The sequence below is a fragment of the Thermobia domestica genome, chromosome 12 (assembly GCF_964235325.1).
Source record: "Thermobia domestica chromosome 12, izTheDome1.hap1.1, whole genome shotgun sequence".
Taxonomy (NCBI): Eukaryota; Metazoa; Arthropoda; class Insecta; order Zygentoma; family Lepismatidae; genus Thermobia; species Thermobia domestica.
The window spans coordinates 74,816,798-74,840,089 of record NC_137465.1 but is presented as its reverse complement, the minus strand read 5'-3'; the positions used below and the strand labels follow the sequence as shown (position 1 = coordinate 74,840,089).

Here is a 23,292-nt window from a genome sequence, read left to right as displayed (position 1 = left end):
TTCCGCACACTGTGTGAAATTTAACATGCATAATGTAGAGTTACAGAAAAGAGAATGCTATTTTATAAAGTCATATCTAATCTAATCTAATCTAATCTTCTAATATAATTAAAATAAGGAGTTTGTGTGTCTGTCTTTGTACGGCCTAGGGACAAGACAAGTGGACCGAGAATTACCAAATTTTGGTCAGAGGTACCTTGGCCCAGGTCCCAGATCAAGACGAAGCACTTTTTAAAATTTCGAAGCAGGGAATCTCAGAGGGCGTTTACTGGAACCGGCTTGGGAACCAGACAATTTGACCGAGAGTTACCAAATTTAAGTCACGAATACCATGGTCCAGGCCCCAGACCAAGACGAAGCGTTTTTTTAAATTTGAAATAGGGGGTCTCAGGGGAACGTTTACCCGGACATGTAAAAGTGGTACAAAATGACCGATATTCCTGTCGAATGAACAGTTTTCGCGGTCGCTGATATCAATGGTGAAACTCTGATTGCATTAACTTCCAAATACACCCTATTCGGGCCGGGTTCAGCAGGGGGTGGATACCGAGACATGGAAAAGTAATCCAAAATGACGATATTAGTGTCAAATCCATAGTTTTCGCGGTCGCTGAGATCAATTGTGATACTCTCACAGGCGTTGACTTCCAAATACAGCCTCCGTGCTAAGCATGGGTATATTCAACTAGTTATCAAATAGGATTGAGCATTCTCACAATATATTCAAGATGAAAAATATTCATTTAACAGTTGTCGTACTTAGTTGTCTGCACTGAAATTCCCATAATGTGCTTTCTTCTTTACTATTATCTGTTCCAGGCAACCTGGTAAGAAACTCCCTTCACTCCCATCACTTACAACTAAAAAAGAAGAAAGCAAGTCGTTGACGTTCAGAGGAAGGGAAGCTTTTCTATTAAAGACAATTGTGTGAACTCTGTTCGCACCTGATGTTGAGAAAGCATTCCTGCTGCTTTTAGCTATCAATCCCGATTAACAAACAATTACTGTTTCTTTTTTCAATTTTGGTCTTTAAGAAAAGTGTTGCTTATTATTCATATAATGTTTTTATCTTTATTCTTATTTATTAAATTTGGGACGTAGAACTCAAAGATTTTATTTTATTTTATTTTATTTATTAAATGGCATTTCTGGAAATAAGAACTAATTCGTTATAAAGTTAATTTCCATTATTGTTTCATTTGAGAATCAGTATGATTGGTCTTTTTGTGTGTATTTATATATGTTGATTTTATACATTATTTGAAGTCAATGCAAGTAACCACACATTAATTGCATTGAGGTCCTGGTTGGAGTCGTGGTGGCTTCCTGATAGAGCGTTCGCCTCTGGTGCACGTGATCGCCGGTTCGATCCCAGATCGCACCAAGTGGATTTTGTGGTGGACAAACGTAATTTTTGTAGGTTTCTTCGGAGTTCTCCAGTTTCCTCTTACTTTCTTCTTACTACAGTTTCATTCATTCTCCTTTAGCCTAACAGACATAACAGCAGGACGTAAAACCCAAAGATTTTATTTCCAAACTTCTGTTACTCCCTTCCCCCTCAACGGTCGTCAGTACTCTTGAAATCTCCGTTTTTATGAAAATAGTAAAGTAACAATTCAAAAGCCAATTTCCTCTGTTATCAATGGACTATACTCAAGACTGACGAAAGAGTCGGGCGAGGCTTGCAACTGCACAGAGAGCCAAATTTAGGGCATTTTAGGATTTACGGAGCGCCAAATTCACTATGAGGGTTAAGCTCCTATAATTATAATTTTGCTTCCGAAGAATAGGAAGCACCGAAGCAAATGAAATTGTCTGTAGATATTATATAGACCAGGGATGCAAATAAGCAACGAAATTTTACTCGCCCAAGGAATAACCTACTAGCCCACATCTCCAAGAACGCGGCGATTTCTCTGTAAATCTGGGGGCCCATTCAGATGCAGAAGGTATATATATGAGGATTTTAAGACAAATTGCATTCAAAATATGCCAAATATTGTATATTCATAAATACAATAGGGGGCTCACATGAGCTTTGGGGGGCCCGGCCTCCCTCCGACACCCCTAGTATCGGCGCCCTTGCACATCTTACAATAGAAATCATTTACTTACCTTCGGTATGATATTAAATACTCGCCCGCACCGGTGAACCACTAGCCCCAGGCGAGTGCTTATTTCCATCCCTGATATAGAACTTATATAAAAGTTTCTCAAGTGTCCCTATCCGTTTTGCTTAAATTTGGCAGACCAACAGCAAACTGAAAATAAATAGACATGTGTTTTTGTTTATGCTCAAAAACATTGTAAGGGATAAAGGTACCTCCTGAAATACTATAAAATACGCTATACTGTCTATGCTTGTAGTTGATTTGACAAATTTGAAGAAATCGAATGGATACACAACACTTGTAAAACACGAAAGCCATATTTTACATATCCAATATCTACATACAATTTCATTCGCTTCAGTCCACTTCTCCCGCCACTCAAGGCCTCGGTCCACTCAACAGTTTTTTTTTTTCAGAAAAATACGAAACAGGTATTCCCTTATCTTACCTCTACAACTGTGGGTCAAATTCCAAAATTTTGAACGGGGGCTTTTACCCCCAAAAACCATTTTTCCCCGAAAATAAAAAAACAGTAATCTTTTATTTTTTGCCTATTGTTCATAAACAAAGTTTCCTTGCAGTTCTTCATATCCTTCACACACAGGTGACATACTGTTACCAGCACTTCTGACTTATCGTGTTGAAAGGTTTGGAGGGGTCAGTGCCCTACCAAACCCTTCTTTTCAGGAAAATACGAAAGCCGTATTCCCTCACATTATGTCTACAATATCTGTGCACACTTTCATTCATTTCGGTTCACTTCCCTTTGCCTTTCCGGCGTCACCTTTCAAAATTTTGGGTGGGAGATTTTGCCCCCGAAACCGTTTTTCCGCAGAAAATAAAAAACGATATTCGTTTATTTTTTGCGTATTGTTCACACAAAGTTTTGTTGCTATTCTCCATGTCCTTTACAAGCATCTGACATACTCTTGCTAGCACTTTTGATATTTCGTGATCAAATGTTTGGGTGGGTCCGTGCCTCACCCAGCCATTTTTTCCAGGAAAATATGAAACCCGTATTCCCTCATTTTATGTCTACAATATCTGTGCAAAATGTCATTCACTTCGGTAAATTTCCTCTTGCCTTTCGGACGTCAACCTTCAAAATTTTGAGTGGGAGGTTTTGCCCCTAAATCCTTTTTTCCACAGAACATAAAACCGTATCATTTATTTCTTGCGTATTGTCAATACACAAAGTCTCGTTGCAGTTCTTCCTGTTCTTTATAGACATCTGACATACTGGTAGTAGCTTTTGATATTTCGTGATCAAATTTTTGCAGGGGTCCCTGCCCCACCCAACCGTTTTCTTCAGGAAAATACGAAGCCCATATTCTCATTTTACATCTGCAATATCTGTGCTAAATTTCATTTACTACGGTTCACTTCTTCTTACCTCTCGGGCGTCACTTTCAGAATTTTCGTGTGCGTTTTTTTTGCCCCTTAAAACCGTTTCTCAGCAGAAAATAAAGAACCCGTATTCCTTTATTTTTGTGTATTGTCCATACAAAAAGTTTCGTTGCAATTCTTCATGCCCTTTGCACACATCTGACATACTGTTACTAGGACTTTTGATTTTTCGTGATGAAAGTTTGGAGCGATCCGTGCCTCACTTAACAGTTTTCTCCAGGAAAATACGAAACCCATATCCTCATTTTACGTCTGCAACATCTGTTGAATTTCATTCACTTCGGTTCACTTCTTCTTACCTTTCGGGCGTCAACTTTTAAAATTTTGGGTGGGTGCTTTTGCCGCCTAAAACCGTTTTCCGGCACAACGTAAAAACCAGTATCCATTTATTTATTTACGTATTGTCCATACACAAAGTATTGTTGCAATTTTTATGTCCTTTACACATATCTGAAAACTGTTACTAGCACTTTTGATATTTTGTGATCAAGGGTCCGTGCCCCACCCAACCAATTTTTCCAGGAAGACACCAAACCCGTATTCCCTCATTTTCGTCTAGAATATCTGTGAACAATTTCATTCACTTCGGTTCATTCCTTCTTGTCCTTCGGGTGTCAACTCTCAAAATTTTGGGTGGGGGCTTTGGCACCTAAAACCGTTGTCCGCATAAAATAAAAAATCCGTATTCGTTTATTTTTGCGTATGGTTCATCTAAAAAATATGTTGCAATTCTTCATGTTGTTTACACGCATCTAACATACTCTTACTACCATTTTGATATTTCGTGATCAATTGTTTCGAGAGATCCGTGCCCCACCCAGGCCCTTTTTCCAGCAAAATACGGAACCCGTATTTCCTCATTTTGCGTCAACAATATCTGTGCACAATTTCATTCATTTCGGATTACTTTTTTTGCCTTTCGGGCGTCAACTTCCAAAATTTTTGGTGGGGCTTTTGCCTCTTTATTTCTTGCGTATTATTCATACGTAAAGTTTCGCTGCAGTTCTTCATACCCTTTACACACATCTGATATACTGTTACTAGGACTTTTGATATTTCGTGATCAAAAGTTTGAAGGGGTCGGTGCCCCACCCAACCGTTTTTTCGAGGAAAATACAAAACCTGTATTTCCTCATTTTACGTCTGCAATACCTGTGCACAATTTCATTCACTTCGATTCAGGTGTTCTTGCCTTTTGGATCTCAACTTTCAAAATTTGAGTGTGTATTTTATATTAAACCTTTACATTATGTAACTGTTGTTCTTTTTTATGAGGTTCTTTTCTTAGGAGTGGAAGGAGAGAAATGTTTTCCTCTGATATCTGTTTTTTGCCATTCATCTTGTTTGAACTGCTGAAGTAAGATCATTTTGTAACTTTTAATATCATTCAACTCCGTCACAATAATAAAATTGTCATTCTTAACGATTCGTTTTATTCTCTTATTTGCAGTTTGCTACACTAATATATTTGTTGCAAAATTGAGGTTTCGTACAACACCTTTCGAATTCGTAACCAACCCAATCGCCGGGCTTTCTGGGTTGCCTGTTATTGCAGGAAAGGGTAGAATTGCAGGTGGTAATGCACGTTTGGAGTCGTCTATATAACAAAGAGACGGCGACGTAAATTCAACAAAGTGTTCACAAGCTGAAGACAGAAGGCTTGTCTCATTCAACGCGTAGAAAATGATTTAGACAGTCGTAAGATTGAGAAATGCCTCGAACCGGGGCCGCTTTTCCTCTTAGGCACGCTAGGCACGTGCCTAGGGCGCAAAGGATTTGGGGGCGCAAAAATTGAAGGGCGAAAAAACAGAAAAAATTAAAATTCGCTGGTGCAGAAAATGTCATTATACGTCAAAAATACATGTTTTTCGCTATTAGCAGACTGTGGAAATGATTCCTTGTGCACTTTCTAATTATAATAATTTACGAGAAACCTATAAATGCAACCTCCGTCCATTTAATACTACTAACTTGTCACTCAATATGATAAACTGAACATCAACATGACGAAAGAATTAAAAAAGAAGAAAACAACAATTATAATATACTTTTGACGAGTTTAACGTATTATTATTAATAGCGCGCCCAATAAATTTCAATCTCCTGTATATACGTGGAATTATCTTGTCACGCTTATTTAGTAGCAAATATCAGAGTAAGGTAAGAAATGAACAAGAGTGGCCAAACATGCCACTATCCTTTCCTTACGGCTGCCGGCTGCCGTTTGCCTGTCCATAGGTGGTGGATAATGGAAAGACTCTCCATAGAGCAAAAACAAAGAAAGGGAAACAGTAAGAGAGTTAAGGGAAAATTCCTCCCGAACCAAAACTGGCAAGATAATAACTGAAGGAAGAGGGTGCTCTGGAAATAGTGGGGGGGAAGGCGTAAGAATATGAAGCGCCTAGAGCGCCGGGGAGGTTAAAAACGGCCCTGCCGCGAACATATCTGCAATGACAGTAAATAACTAAATCGTACACATAAAATAGGTAATAGACAGGAGTGTAGACTAGCAAGCAAACTTTATAACGCCACGAGCACTGCTTGGGTGCACCATTTTTCTGCAGAAATCGTTATGATATACTAAAGATCACAGTTAACTTAAAATAATGTTCGTCAAGAATGTGTCCTGTGAAATCAGTCATGTGGCTACGAGTAGACTTTATGTTTTAATTCTCTGTAACGCCAGATTGTGTCATTAGTCTTTTCCGAATAGAAGAATATAGCAACAAGATGCTCCCGATGTAAGTAGGTTTCTTGAATCTCGCTTTCAAAATGAGGAAGATTGACACTAGTGAAGTTGAAATATTAAAGCGTGCTATGAAATTTGCTCATAAAAGAATTTTACTTTTACTACTACACCACGCGCTTGTTGACCTTTCATTTAAAGAGCTTATGGACGCAACTCGTGAGAGCAATGGGTCTGTCTGTACCTCGTAACATTCGTTTCTCAAACCCCAAAGAAGAACCCATGCATACGGTCTTTGTCCATCACAAAGTATTAATATGTGGGCTGCTGGAAGAGTGTGTGAAATTACTACTAACAGTGGCGTTAGTGTTTCGTTGTTATAAAATCCGAAAGATGTTTCTATATTTACGTAAATTATCTTTTCCGGCGAAGATTATTTTATGATTTGAAATGTTTAACATCGAAACAATGCATTGACTCACTTCCTTTGACTTTTCGGGATAGAATGCCATCCAATAAAACTATGTGCATTTCGTTTTCCGAATTACAGCGTGATGGTACATCTCTCACTGATGAATTTCGTGAAGGTTGTCCATCCAGATCTGTTGTTACCTGTAATGTTGATAGTGTGCATGAAATGATTCAGAAGGATTGCCTGTTACATACCGTGGCACAGGGGCGGATTCAGGGTGGTGATCGCCCCCCCCCCAGAAGAGGAAACTTTTTCTTATTTTATATATAAAGAAAATTCATCCCATAGTTTGGAACTCTTAAAAGTAGCTCTATGTGGCAATATTACAACCCACCGACCTCCAGAAGTCCGTCCTGGATCCGCCCCTGCCATGGCATTCAGCAAGCTTGAACATTGGCACAAGAGAAATGCATATGATTTTGCATATTACGTGACCGTACGTAAACTTTCAAGCCATTGAATGCCACACAACTTAACCAAAGCTCAAAAAGTCTCGAATAATTGATGTAAAGAAATTCTCAAAAAAAATTAACTGATATAAGTCAAATTTGGCGTACTACATCCTTACGAAACTTGTGTGTATAGGAATCCGGAGCTAAAGAACAATGCATTGTTAGGGTGTTTCGAAGTAAGCGATCAGCAGCTGTTTGTTCAAAGAGTGCTGTCAAGCAAATTATTCTTGTTTCTTCGGTTATACTGAACATGTGCCAACTATAGCTTTAGAAGGTCGATGGACTGCAAATACTAAGTGGTATAGAACAATTTATTTGCCAGAGGTCACCAATGAATTGCGTAGAACAAACCCAAATCGTCACTTCATTCTTCATCACGAGAACGCCAGTCCCACTTAGGACACCAACCTTTGATATTTTGTTTAATGAAATAGTCGAGTTGATGACTCATTATTCGCACTTACATGATTTATCATCCAGTTATTTCTTTTTTTCTCCATACATATGCAATAATGATTCGTCGTTATTATTGACGTCTGAAGCAGCTGTTAATACATTCCGCACGCCAATTTGTGAGATAGCAAGCTCGAAGTGTAAAAATTCTTTGAAAATTGGTTTCAACGTATACAAAAGTGTATCAGTCTTAAAGGTGAATACTTAGAAAAACAGTAAAGCCTTTTACGGAATTTCACGTGTCAATTTTTTATATTGATTGCTGAAACTTTTCCAGTAGCCCTCGTAGAATGTCAGAGCTGCGTGATTTTTATGTATTATTGTATAAATATTTACATATACAAGTATGCCTGATACATAATATTAAGACTGGGACGAAAGACAAAATACAAAAATATGTGAATGTGTATATGTATGCAAAAATTCAAATTGTAAAAGTAAATTATGTCTTAATTGCTTAAAATTATCTTTTCGATCATTACCTTTGAGAACAACATGATCGTGTTTATTTACATTGTCCATTTATAATTTTTAGTTTATGGGACCACCGCACTGAACTTTCTAACTCCAATTTCTTAAACAAAGTCATGTAATGCTGCAGTTATTAACGAAATAGTTATTTTGTATGCAAACAATATTGAAAGGTGTTTTCGAGAAACATTATCCGAAGAAAAACTCTCAATGCCATATATTATTGTTATTACTAAAATAGCTCTTTATGTCATATCAACCAAATTGCATAAATAGTATTTGAGGAAGTTGAAAAGAAACAACCTCTAAAATAAGCTACCTTTTATTGACTTCTTCAGGACAAATGAGTTATGCAGTGGCGTCAATTACTAATGAAATATTTATTTGAAATTTGAATAAAATAGTCAAAGTCGTTTTCAAGAAAATCATCCGAAATAATCTTTACCACTAAGATCAAACTACTCTTTGCGGATTTTTTATATCAATGGAATTATACTGTATTGTCGGTCGTACAAGTATTTATGTACGAAAAAAATAAATCCTTAAGTATTTCCTTCCAGGTTTATGCCCTTTATGACAAATAAGACGGATGATTGACGAAAGTGAATGATGTTGAAGGACGTGGCGAAACGAAAATGTGGGAGAGCCCTGAGAAAGCACGATGTTGTCCACGACATATTCATTTCCTTTGCAATCGTATCAGGGACTCCCGGTATCAGGGCTGAAAGCTCTACAATGTGCTACCATGTCCCTTTATGTATAAAATATGGACAAAATAACCCCCTTGAGGTTATATAGTTAGCGTGCGCGTATCTGTCGCGGGAGATTCACGTTCAATTCTCGTGGGGAGCTCATATGACTCGGATTCCACTTTAAGCTGAAGTCCACGCCTCGTATAATCTCGCTGCTAAATGGAACAGTAACTAAAAAACATCACTACGAACAAAATGCTGGAGTAGTTTTTCAGAAAATTATGCAAAAAAAAAATCAGTCCCAAATATAAAATACCCCGAGTTAACAAACGAGATTATTTTAACAAACGAATTATACAGCACTCTTAAGTTATCAGCTAAATATTTATTTATTAAATATGAGCAAAATCACTTCAATCGTTTTTGAGAAAATTCTACGAAAATAATTCCCCGACGAAAGTAAACTACCTCTTGTAGCTTTCCGGAAGAAATGAATTATGACATGTTGTCAGGATAGTACATTTACGAAATATGATTGAGGTCAGCTCAGTTATTTTTCGGACGCTTAAGGAAATGGCTAACTTCTATGGATAAACTACCACTTCCAGATCTTTACAACAAAAATTAACTAAATTGCAGAGTAGTGTTGTTAATGAAAAATTAATGTGTTAAATCTTAATCTTGACTATATATAAAACTACATGAGCTGACATAAATTAAAGGGGTACTTCCGGTTGATGTGGAAAGTTGAAATTTGGTAGGATTGTAGATTTCCGAGACTAACCGACAGGAAAATTGCTAAAAGTGAATATTTTTAATTTTTAGGGGGTCTATAGGAGGGATGAAGAATTCCCCTATGTTATTTAAATGGGTACAAAATCTTATCTTTTATATAGTTGAAATAGGAAAAAACTTGAAATTTGATAGTATTGTGGATTTAAGAGGTCAAAACCGTAGGCCGAGTAAACGTGAGGGTCAAGGGTCGAAGCCCCAGCTGTAAGCCTCAGTTCGTAAGCGTAAGCGAAGCCCCAAATGTAATTAAAGAGCAAATGCACAAAATTCACTCTTGATGCAAAGGCTGATACCTAAGAGATGCGAGGCCGTAGGTAAAGCAAACGCGGGGGTCTAGGCCCCCAGCTAGCCAAAGGCTAGTATATATATTATATATATATATATATATATATATATATATATATATATATATATATATATATATATATATATATATATATATATATATATTCATTCGTCGATCCAATGTCAAAACCGCGAATGTGCTAAATTTGACTTTGAGTTATAAGCATTTTAATATTCAACTTACCCCGAAAAAATCAGTATTAGAAATTAACGATAACTTCTAATATACTTATATATCACAAATGGAACTTTGGTATTGGAATCTGTGTGCCCCAAGTAACATGAAACTTCACTTAGGTGAAAATAGCAAAATTTCCACATTCGCGATTTTGGCATTGGACCGACGAAATCACATACTGAAACAGGTGATTCCTCACATTAAAGTAAGGAAGAAAGTACATACGGACTTGTGATCAGAAGTGCATAGTTTCAGAGTTAGGGCTGTCCTAAACCGTGCGAAAATGATTTTTGGGGGCGAATATCTCCGAACTATAGCCATTGAACTGAGGCGACATGTTACTGTCTCAGATTTGTAATGTGCTCTATTGAAAAATACATGATTCTGAATCGTTCAGTGGTGGCGCAAGAGAGTTCCTCACAGGAAGTAGGGGTTCCGGATATTCCGTTAGGAAAGATAGGTCCAATTCATGACAGATGGAACGACGTCCCAATAAGTAACAAACAGTCGTTGACAGACCATCAATATTTTGAACAGTATCAAATGGCAAAGGATTTTGGTCTGTTGTGCGTGGTTGCATGACTATAACAGGAACTGAATTTAGTGGATAAAATTAAATTTAATTAAACCATTACATCTGCAGGTTGACGGCCCAAAATCATGTCGTGTGTGCTAAAGGAGACAGACATTATTAACACTTAATGAGTTTGGAAGAATTGGTGCAATGAGGATTTGCTTGAAAATAGGAGTATCCCGGGCGAAAATAAAACAGAGAAAGCGAAAAAAGAACAATTGATACAATGTTCTTCATCACAAACTCAGTCGTGGATCGAAAGTGGGACCACTTGCCATATAGGCGCACATTACCACTGAGTTATCATGTACCCCTTTTCTCCCTTCCTTGTTGACAATATGTGGGAGGTGATGATACAGAAAAGCAGTAATAGTGGTTATGTAACAAGAGGGAAAAGTCGTATTAAGAAGGTAGATATCGCGAGAAGAGTTAGTAATTTATCCTTCCAGATTTGTTTTAAAAACATTAACATTCAAACGTGTTACCTCTTAAGCTAAAATTGGCGGATAACTAAAGAAATATGAAAAGATTTGAGGGAATGTGAATATAAACAATGGGAGAACCGCGAGGAAACCCATTGGCACACCTGGAAAGACACCTGCGCATGTCGGTTACAAACATGGAAAGTTCCTTGTGCATGTGGGTCACATGGATGAGAGTAATAGGAAAGAGGACACATGGTAGTGAAAGGCAGTCACTGTGATATAAATTAACGTTATGTATATTAAATTTTATATTTTTGCTGTAAATGTATATTTTTACTTCAAAAGAAAAATAGCCAAACTCGTTTCCTAGAAAGCCAGAAAAAACAGAATGTGTAAAGAAAACGGTATCAAAATATTATATGAAAATAGTAAACAAACAGATTAAAAGCAAAATCCGAGAACTATATAAACTGTTGCCGACATGAACAAAATGTTTTCTTCGGTCATTCGGTTTTCTGTCATCTGGTGTTACCCAATACAACTTCGTTAGTACCTTCTGGCTTGGGTTTGGCAATGTGTAGTAGCTTCTCATTACTTATCATTAATTAACCTAAAACACACCCGTTGCAGTAATTTTACGACAACAGTGTTGGCAGGGATCGTGTTTCTGTATAAAAAAGAAGAAAAAGAAAGAAATGTACGGACTTGGAATAAATAGCCTTTTTACATGGCAACAGTGCATCAACTTTGTCACATTTTCGCACCAATGGATAAATGTTGATGCGTACTGCACATACACACAGGGATTCACCCCCCGAAAATGAGTTTTCTGCAACTGAATATTGATTTTCATTTGTTTATTTTACACTTCCGGTACTTTCTTTCGTTACTACACATAACGTTACAAATCCAACATTGTTCATAATCCCGAAAATATCTACATAGAACACACTTACATTTGTTTCAAGTCTCAGGCCTTTATCGTTCTTGGTTCAAAAGATATATGAAATCAAACTTTGGATTGCGCAACTTTACGGACACAGTATATTAAGACAGTAGTATTCCAAATTATCAAGGAAGAAACCATATATGTAGTTTTGCTTTTATAACTCTGAAACTAAACTCTGAAACATCGAATAGTGGACATTAATTTAGAAAACTGAAATTTATGCAAGGAACACTTTTTGGAATTTATTTTCCATTAGGTACTAAAGTACAAGTTCGTAATGTTTTTATTAGATCATGAAGACACTACATTTCTAGGTGAGAAGGTTAATTAAAGGAAATAACATGAAATGTGATAGCTATGAAACTGGTAAGCCTTTCGATACCAGCCTTTATACCAGACAGCGAGATACCTTGCGAACCTGTGAGTTCACATGTTAAGTCAGGCTAAACGAAAACTCGGTAGTTAGTAGCCGAATTTTTGTTATAACTACCTTTTTTTGAAGAAATCCTCTAGGTTACTAGTAACCGAGCAGCATTCGTTAGGCCATACTTTGCTCTTGTAAACTATTTCTAGGCTACTAGTTACCGAGAAAACTCGCAAAAAATATTTTAAACCAAATTACTCGGTTAATTAAATCCTTTAAAATAATGCGTTTTGGGTCGAATATATAAAACACCCTTAAGCAACATGAAAGGAACGTACGTACCAAGGTTCAACCAAATTGATCCATTTGAGATGGCTCTAGCTGTTTTGAAATGATCAAAGTGTTCCCATTATTATATTTTTATCACAAAAGCAAGAAATCACGGTTGGAAAAAATACAGTTTTTTTGAAAAAGAAAAAAACATCTGTTTAAAACATGAAAAAGATGTTCAAAATGTTTTAAACATGTTTTAAAACACGAACGAAAAAAAAACACGTTTTAAACATTTTGAACAGTTTAAAACATATTTCAAAATCGTGTAATAACTTATTTGTTAAGATTTTTTGCTCTTTACTTGCAACCAGTATTACAGATTCATCCTGTATATACTGATTAGTGCAACATTAATAACAGAAATAAAATCGTTTGACTAAAATGGTTTTTATATAGTTTTTAATGATGATTTTCGAAAAACGATTAAATATTTTCGTAGTACACTGGCGATAACACACCTTAATATATCAAGTTTCGTTTTTCTAGCACCAGCGGTTTTCGAAATGACTTTTGAGTATCACTGATAACGTTTTTTTTACCTAATTTAATTTGTGTAACACCGGTGGTTTGCAAAATGATTTCAATTGATCATTGGATTTAATATGACATTTTTTACGGTATTTGGCTCAAATAATTATATTGTTATTGGAATTGTACACACATGTACATATTGTTTATTCAATTGATCATTTGGAGGTGGGTGAAATTTTAGTTGCAAAAATTTGATTATTTCGGAATACTGATGCTCTTAAAATTATTTTAAAATAATAAATTTTCCAAAAGTGATGTTTCAAGTACATTTCATGTTATGCTAACTTTAAAATATTTTCTGGAAGCCTGTGTATTGGATGTTGTTTAACTCAATAATTGTATTGAAGGAAAACAATATTTGGGACATTCAGAGCGCAATGGATCCAAGTACATTTTCAATAATGTTCAGTTTTGGTCAGCAAATGAATGCTATTTCAAAACGTAATATCTTCGCAGTCAAGAGTACGAAATAAATGAAACTAAAACCACGTAAAAGAGCGTGGGCTAGTTTCATATGACAGCCTCTAGATAGGGGCGTCAGTGGGGGCAGGAGGGCAGCCGTGCCCACTCCCACTTTGAATTTCAGATTTTTGGGGCAGTAAGGCAGATTTAGAAACTTTTTGATAGCAAAGTCCAACAGAACAAGTTTGAAGTCCTTACACCGAATAAATACGGAGGAAATATAGATGATCAAAACTAGAAAGTTGCTTAGGCACAGTTTCCAGAATTTTAAGCAAGCCCGAAACTCGAAAGTAGAACCACCTTTGGAATCCTTGGATCAAAAAAAAAAAAAATCAACGTAAGCCTATAGCTCCTTGAAGATCAATATAAGCCTATAGCTCCTTGTGGCCAATGGAAATGGATTTTAACTGATCAAACTCCGTATTTATTCGGTGTCAGGACATCATTTTTTTCTGTTGGACTTTGCTCAGCAAAAGGTTTCTAAATCTGCATTACTGTTCCAAAATTTGAAATTCATGGTAGGTGGTAGGAAGATGTCTAGCGGTGTCCTATGAAACTCTAGCCCACACTACACCTTTTCACGTGGTTTATGGTTCATTTATTTCGGACTTTCGCTACGATGATCTTACGTTTGCTGAGCAAAAATGAACCTTTTTGAAAATGGACTTGGATCCTTGTGTTCTGAACGACCCATATCTAAAAATACTTTTAAAGAACTCTAAGTTGGAGCCAAATTTATTCTGCAACCTAAATTTGTTCGAAATGTTCAAAATTAGTTTCTTCGGTTTACTCGAAATTGTATCCGTTTTTCTTCCCGTAAAACTCGTTTTAGACGATTCCAAGTTGTACGAAGACTGAGAACCAACATGTACTGTATGTATTAACGAATGTCTGCGATATTTTAATTTCAGAACAGCAATTTAGTAAAGAGCCCTTTGTTTTCTGAATACAACACAAAAACTTGTTTCAATGATAATTCTTTTGTTTATTGTTTAATATCATTTCTACAAGTAGTACAACCTTCGACTACAACACTTTCTTGCAAGTTAACTGATAAGCATTTAAGCAATACAATAGTCGATACAGAAAAACAAGGGAGAAAGACACAAAATAAATTGTGGATCACCACATCGACCTGCAGTAGCCACGAGAAATCAAAACATTCACACGGGAGCAGTGTTGTCACAGTTCTACCTCTGGAATGGGCTGAAAAATAATATCAAATTAAAACAAAAAGGGCTGAATTCATTATTTTATCACAGTCTAATACATGGCTCTATAATACGAAACTAAAAGAAGTAAAGTTCTAAAACACTCCGCCCCCTTTTTCCAAGAGTCCAAATCAAGAAATTGCTCTTTTTAAAAATAACTTTTTAAAAAACATCCTAATAGGAAGACCCCAAACAATTGTGGAAGTAGTTAAAACTTTTCTCGCACATAGGAAGTATAACAGAGGCCACAAATTAAAAGGGAAAACAGTTGTAATCTTTGATATGTATTGTAAGGAAATCAAACGCGCCTCTATTTTAAAGTGACCAATAGACCAAAACAGTATTATGGTCATATATGAAAAAATATATAAAACAAGGAACAAATCAATCAATCAATCATGAGATGTAGGAAAAGTCTTACTGACACTTTTGAAAATGTGCCAAGTATCTGTTAAATGGTCCTGAATTGGATAGAATTGTACCAACTTTCTTCACAAAAGAGGCTGAAAATGTCAGCGTGGTACCAATGGATCGATGAATGACAAAAAGGGCTGAATTTGATGATTGTACCAAGTGTGGCAACACTGTACGGGAAGAAAGTAGCCTGAACGGAATCACTTTTTGGTAATTTTCTTTCTCTGGGAGATTTTTTTACAAAAATTAAATAAAATAAAAATAAACATATGTTTAAAACAAGCCTTAAAATACATGTGTTTAAAATAAAATGTTTAAAACGTATATACAACTTGTTTTAAACAAAATCAATTGTTTTAAACATTTTGTTTTTATTTTAACCCTGCAAGAAATGGCATGATTTTCCACAAATCATAAAAATAACTATCAGCGTGTTAAGAGGCTATCCTACTGAGTGATAGAATGGTGGTCCGAATTGTCTCACTTCAGTTCAGTTTGGTTTTAATATTTTTCTTAATGGCTTGTTAAGTACTCGATTAACTAATTCTTTCTTATCCTTTCTGCTGAATTAGCGAACTACATGATTAAATGAGCGAAGATGAATTAATCGAGTAGAACTCGGTTGCAATAACTGAGAGAGCTCGTGTGCTATGTATTGGCAAAGCAATTCGGTTACTTGCAACCAAAGTTTTGCTAATTTAACCTCGTAAATTTTGCCAGTGTAGGTTTGAGGATGATTGTTCCAATCGCAGTACTTCCTTCAAAATAATGTAATCGATCCCTTTGAAAATCAATTTATATTTATCTTTAAACATTTGGCTTTGGCATTTGAGGGGTACACTCATGTCCAAAATTATTGTCACACGTCTATAAATATGCTATTGTAGGAATATAATTTGATAACGAATTCGCCCGGTATTTCTTATAATGTTAATATGTGTATAATTTGCAAAGACATGTATATGGTAAACTTCATGTGAAGAGAGCAGTAAATAAGAACAATAAAACGAAAATATATTTTTTGTCCATTTAGCAACATTTTGTTTTACTCATTCTAATTTTCGTATTTACAATTCTTTGCCTATGAAATTTACCACAAATATACATTTCCCGATTATACACAGACAGTATTAAAAGTACCCTGCAATATCATTATCAAATTATATTCGTACAAGAAGACAGTTATAGATATGCGACAATCGTTTTAGACATGAGTGTACATTTGAGCTAGAGTGAGAATTCATCTCGAGGCAGAGTTATTTGAAGTTATTTTATTTCTACTCACTACAAATGCCAAGGGTAGGTACAAAAGAACGATGAATTAGAAAATTCGGATACTGAAGTAGTAGTAACTCGAACCTGATTACGTAATTGCTCACGCGTTAGCATTTCAGCAATATAAGTATTTCTTGTGTTTTAGAGCCTCTAGGAAGCAGAAAGTAGAGGCATAAGATCTTTCCTTTGCATGGAGATCGGTGCGCAGAAATAAACAGACCGACTAAGTTGAAATAGGAACTTAGCATCACCACTCGATATTAAAGGATAGCTTTGAAAAATGGAGCTAACTACCGAATTTCAGTATGCATTTATTTTACTGTAGGTGTTTTTTCTATTAAGAAGGTGTTATAAATCATACATCAGTGTGCTTAAGCACAACTGTCATTTGGAATGCTTCTCAAACTCGGTGAGTATTTTGTATAAACATCTCAGTGATTTAATTTCATATATTAGGTAAATAAATTTAACCTCTTTCCACCAACAAAGATTTATATATGGTAATCTCATATAAGCCACCTAAGCAGAGAACTATGCAGCTACTTTGCATAGCGGGTAACTAACCGTAATGGTAAACCCGAAACTAGGGTTCGATGCCCAGTGAAGTGTCATATTTTCTCTGAAATGCACTGAATGGTTTTATTTTTGAATGTAGAAATTTTAACAAATAAATAGTAATTTATTATTTCATTGTTTTAGGTTTTTGCCACCAATGGCACGACAAGCACTGGATTCAGCTATGAAGAAAGCTGGAATTTCACGTTTAAATTCATCGGAGAGAGAAGACCTCTCTTCCGCTTGTACCGTAAATGAAAAGTTCGTTCAAATTGGTAACACAAAGGTAATGAGATACAGCACCAACGAAGGAACTAAAGTACCTGATGTTGTTTTCTATGACATACCACAGGTAAGCTATATAGAAGCTATCTTGTTGAATAAAAGACAAGAGGTGTCTGGGAGTAAATTTAAGCAAATTGGACGATATGATATAAAATATAGAATGCTGTTGACAGAGGCACCCGCAGAATTTTTTGCAGGGGGGTCAAGAAAATTAGCCTGCTTTTACATAAATTTTGACTAGTTGGAACTCCAGGTTAAACTAACCCCAAGTGCTATAAAGATTAATATGTTGCATACATTCTAGGATATTATTATTATTATTATTATTATTATTATTATTATTATTATTATTATTATTATTATTATTATTATTATCAGAAAGATAAAAGCTCAAATGTTTGTGCTCTGGAAGATTGGAAAAGATATTTAACCATTTAATGTACCGTACTCCCCTAATTTTCGTGAAATAAATCACGTTTTCGTTTTGGTAGCATTTTTCCTATTCTATTTCTACAAAACACGAAAATGTTTATTTTGACATTACTATTATTATTGTAAGACTAAGAAGTCTACAAATACGAAATGAAGTTCAATGAAAAAGACGATTATATAAAATTAATCTATATATATTGCACACCAATATTGTTGAGAATACTTCTTCATTTTTGTAGTACAAGCTTGTCTGGAATTCTCTTCTAAAGCATAGTTGTGCTTCCCTCTCTTGTTATTGAACAAGTCAATATGACATATGAGCTTGGAGACAAATGAAAATACACACAATAAGAGCAATATGAACTTTTATCAAAACTGAACCGAAAAAAGAATTGAAGGGCCTTCTGCAATAACAAGGTAAGTCGAGTTATTTCGACCCTGATAAAACATAGATAAAGAAGGTGTGTGGACTTACTTTCCTTTTCCGTCACATCTAATGCATATTCCAAGCGTCTGTTGTAGTAGGGGAGCTTGCACTTTGTGTTAAAAAGGTGCCACTCAGATATGTTGTTCCCCTGATCCAACTAAGCAGGAATCGAAGTGGACCCCGACAGGTGGCCAGAATCCAATATGGCGGCTATCAAAGATGGCCGCCTCTGCAAATTCATAGTGTTGGTTTTAGAGGCCTATATCTCCTTAACTAATAGTCCAATTTTCACGATTCAAAAACTAAACGACGTAGAAGATAACAGGGTCTAATAAATTAGGAAAAGTGTTTACCTAACACTGAAATTAACACCTACAGAAATTATTTAATTTGGAATTTTGCATTCCTTATGATGGGGTTTACTCATATTAATTTAAAATGACAAGTAAACGGCTGGTTGGTGTATAGTTCATTCAGATTGCTTAATAAACAACGAAGTTATGACTGTTTAAAGATTCACGTTCAGTCGATTGCTTTTCCCGAATTTCGAACGAGAGTTCATTTACCGTAATAAAACATCATTGATGGATGCTGCATTTTACGAAACAAATCATTTTCTTGTGATGTGTTCTTCATAAGTCCCACTTTCACCAGAAGCACAAAATAGTATGACCAAGCCCGGTTATGAATCCAATATGGCGGCCATTTATTATGATCCATAAAAGTTAGTTTCTTTCGAAATATTGACCCGAGTGTCTAGATTTGTAAACGAGTACGGACAAAGTAATATCACCTACTCTGTTAACATTCACTTTTACACATGAATCAAGTTTAAGAATATCTTAAGAAGTTACGTGCGTAGCTTCACGGTAGAAAAGTTTTATAGTTTCGTCTGAATTGAAAGAGAACTGCACAGGAAAACTAAGAAGCAAGTTCATGTCTCTAAACCATAAACATTGGCTTTATATCCTTTACAATATTATAAGGAAATTACATAAAGCAATATATTGTTATAAATTAGAAAGTAAATAATTTCTTTCGGATTGTAAACACAGAAACACAACACAAACACTTGGTTCGATAATTTGAAATTCACAGTATACGTATCTTTATGGATTTCCTGCGTGTGTAAACATGATTTCGACGAACTGTTAATATTACTTTGTGTACAAGCTATTCTATAAAGAATCATACATTTAAATTTATCTATTTATTGGTACGTTTCCAACGTGGTGTAAATTTACTGTGGATCAACTGAATTTTCAAAAATAATGAGTGCTACTTACATGAAAGATTTATTGTTTTAGATCTTCGTTTTCAGTTTCCATCACCTTTCCACATGTTCCCCTACACAGAACATAAAAAGCAACACGGGACACTTGCACTTCTGCAACGACATCTTGTGATACATGTCTTGCAGGCACATCTCAAAAAGAGTTTCCTGCTTCGTATACAACTGGAATGGAACTTTCCAAAATGTTGGAAAATTTCTTGAAGTTTCTATGTGATATTCATTGCTCGTTGCTACCTGAAAGTTACTTCCTTTTCACACATAGACTTTCCAAGAGAAAGAAACATTTCTTCTTTATTTTCGTCATTACGAAGGAAATCGTTCCACTTCCTAGGAATTGGCGTAGTTGGTATTACTTTTGTCCTTATTCCTACACCCCTGCTTTCTCTTGTGGAAGATTTTATGCGTTTGAAGAGTATCTATCCCATATCAAATCCACTCGCTTTGCATGGAATGTGTCTGCTTCTCTTTGAACATATTTGAAGAAATTACACTGAAAATAATCACAAAATGTTTCTACTGATGCCGGTTGCAAAATGTGGACCACAAGTGCTCCATCAAATAATAAAACATCACCAAGAATTAAGAAATTGTTCTTCTTTGATGTTGGCTTCACTCTCTAGAAGCATAACTAAGTTGGACTTTTTTGAGGATTGTGAATTATGGTCGAGAGTCGGTGGAATTGGTTGATTCTCGAGCCGAAAGAATTCATCCAAGTCAAGTTGTCTTGTTTGACTGACGCGTAGTAAGCGAGAGAATAGCTCAACGCCCATCTTAAGTAATTTTGTTTCATTTCTGTTTGTTGTATTCTTTTGAAGGGAAGAATGAAGCATTAGAGAAGATTTTTTCATGGGCGAAAAGAATGGCTTGATACATTCTATTAATCTTTCCTGCACAAATTCCTTGTACATATTAGACCCTTTTTCTTCTGCTGAGTATAGGGATTTAATTATATCACCGCTATAGATGATTCTGGAAGCAACATTAAAAAAGCCCACTATTTTCCCCAATTCGATGAATACTTCTTTCATCTTTTGAACAGACGATTTAAATCTTCCTTGCATCGACGAGTAATCTTCATGGTGCTTATTATCAGGATCATATTCATTATATGACATTTTGAATTCATTAATTAATCTACTAATTTCTGGTCCCACTGTCATCCATTTGACAACAGTATTGTCGTCGTATAAGAGACCAATCGCCCCGCCATCCCCTTTTATAATTTTGTTATTCTGTTCGTGAGCCTGATCTATAGCTATTTGCAGAGAAAAGTCTTGATGTGTTTATCACCACAAAGTAACCAATTTCGAAAGCATTCATTATCCCAAAATATGTTTCTTCCAATTTCTTCAAATCTAAAATGTGAACGGGAAGACAACGAGCATAGTTTAGGTGGTCCATTGCGAAAAAACATTCTGCCATTAGTTTTTAGTGTTTCAACATAGAGCTTAAAATGTCCTTGACGTATGGCTCTGATATAAATTAAGAGTAAAATCATGAGACAGTAATATATTATCCAAAACTTAAACGTTGAACACGAAGATTCCATTTCAGTGCACCAGTCGTTGAAAGATGCCCTGATGAAGAATTCTGATATGCATCACGCAGCAAATGATGCAAAACTGTCAGAGTAATCTGATGAGCAAAACGAGCTTTTGTAATGTGAGTTACTTTCAATAAACTGTCAGCTGTTCCTGCTGTTGCTACATCTGACTTGCATAAAATTTCTACCCAACCACTTCCATCTATCCATTTGCCTATAAGACGCCTGAAGGCTTGTTCGATGTGTAACCCTTCCAGCATCAGAATTTGGTGATCTTCGCCATATAACTCTGGCCAATTCCATTGAATTCGTTTCCCCAAGGCAAATAGTGGTTGATCCATTACAAGAACCGGAACTAGTCCTTTGTTGAGTTTGTCTGTAAGTTCTCATACAACATTCATTCCGTGCCGTATCATAGTAACAGATTTAGAGTCTTCCTTAAACAACGGAAGCAGGCAGCATATACTTGGCATTCCTGCAGAGTTTTCATTTTTCGAGGCATGGTGTACAGACTAAGTGCAAGTAGTGTAATTTGTTAAGCATGCTTCAAGCCAACATTCCTCGTTTTTTCTTCTGCGAAAAATCCACTTCGTGGAAGAAGTTTCTCTACAAATTGCGGGTTCTGTTGAGGCAAAACTGATTCCTTATTAGTAATATAAGCAGAAGGTACTAGATCATTATTATCGGGGAGAGCAGGAGCAGTTCTCATTTTAATATTCACATTATCCAGTGAGACATGGTCACGTCGAATGTCAGGGTTATCCTTAGAAGGATGCTGGAAAATAGAAATGCTCGTATCGTGGAAAGAATCCTTTGATGTTGTGCTAGAAGGATTGTAGTCAATATTATCTAATGCTGCAATGGTTAAAATACCTCGAAGAAGAGTGGAAGGAGACACGATTTCGTCACTTTGATTTATCAGGTACTGAGAAAGACTTGAAGATATTTCCTGTACACGTGTAGACCATATACAAATGCCTAGTGAATGCAATCCATTTATGAGAGATTTTTTTACGAGTTTTAGCATAAACGCTCAGTCCAACATAGAGAGGAAGAGAAGGCTCGCGAAATGCGTTTATGCCTGGCTGCTTCTGTTTCAATATCGCCTGCTTTCTGACGGAAGTTATAATATATAAGTTGAAGTTGCTTGACTTGCTAATAGTTGAAGTTGCTTGACTTGCGTTGCTATCAGGAGTGAGAGACGAACCATAAAATAACATATTAACAGCAGTTATTAGTGAAGGAGGAACAAAATATTCCTGGCAGTGAATCTCAAATGTTCCTGCAAAATGACTCTTGTGGTTTGTCATATCCTTTCGAAGCCTCTATACAACACGACTTAGTGCCATAGCATCTTCATCAATGTATTTCTCCAGCTCGCTCATTATGTCAGATCCTTCTAAATGTAAAACATATTCTCTGCCGGACAGATGAGCTGTCAGCTCTGGCCTGTGACGAAGAATCCTTTCACGAAATCTTGTACTATGAACTTTTATTTCTTCTGATTCAGGCTTCTTCATAATCGTCATTAACCGTGTTTTGTACAGTTTAAGAAGATCGCTCATTTTGTAAACGAGTCCTTTGGAATCGCTTTCTCGAATAGATTCAGTAATATATGTAAGTACATCGGCAAAAGCAAAATTTCACATAATGTCCGATCGTTCTTTAGTTCATCTTCTGTTTTTTTTCTTTCTGCCTTATTATATTTAATAAAAGCTAAATAAACAGTTTGCGTGATACTTTGCCTCTTGAGCAACTAAATCCCCGGCACTACAAATTCCTATAATTCTTTCATCGCCTAACTTTTCAGCGCACGCTGTGACACGAATAGCAGCTCTCATCGTGGCAACTAAGCTCAATTTTCTCGAAGGTTTAGCACAACGTGCACAGAAAAAACATATTTCATCTTTCAGTTATTTATTTTCGGAGTTACGCTTTTTTTTAAAGAAAGCTGACTCTTCTTGTCTGTTCTCCATGGATCTTGTGCTCAAGTCTGTCTAATTTGTCTGTACTGTAATGTTTATAACAATTTTTGTGATCTTTTGCCTGGAATTTCTCGAAAATGTTTGCCACACCATCACTTGTGGATTCCGTTATTAAAGAGTGCAAATAAATTGGTAAATTAGTTAATTTTGAAAAGGCTTCCAGATTCCTACCTA

At 35.9% G+C, this 23,292-nt stretch overlaps 1 protein-coding gene across 3 annotated transcripts in view; it reads left to right on the top strand.

The window, feature by feature from the left end:
• Positions 1-23,292, top strand: part of c12.2 (von Willebrand factor A domain-containing protein c12.2) — a 1,756,568-nt gene that overhangs the window by 1,301,680 nt on the left and 431,596 nt on the right. For all 3 annotated transcript variants that reach the window (XM_081733805.1, XM_081733806.1, XM_081733807.1), the window contains exon 14: positions 17,297-17,504. In XM_081733805.1, the coding sequence (XP_081589931.1) occupies positions 17,297-17,504 (208 nt within the window). The remainder of the gene's footprint in view (positions 1-17,296; positions 17,505-23,292) is intronic.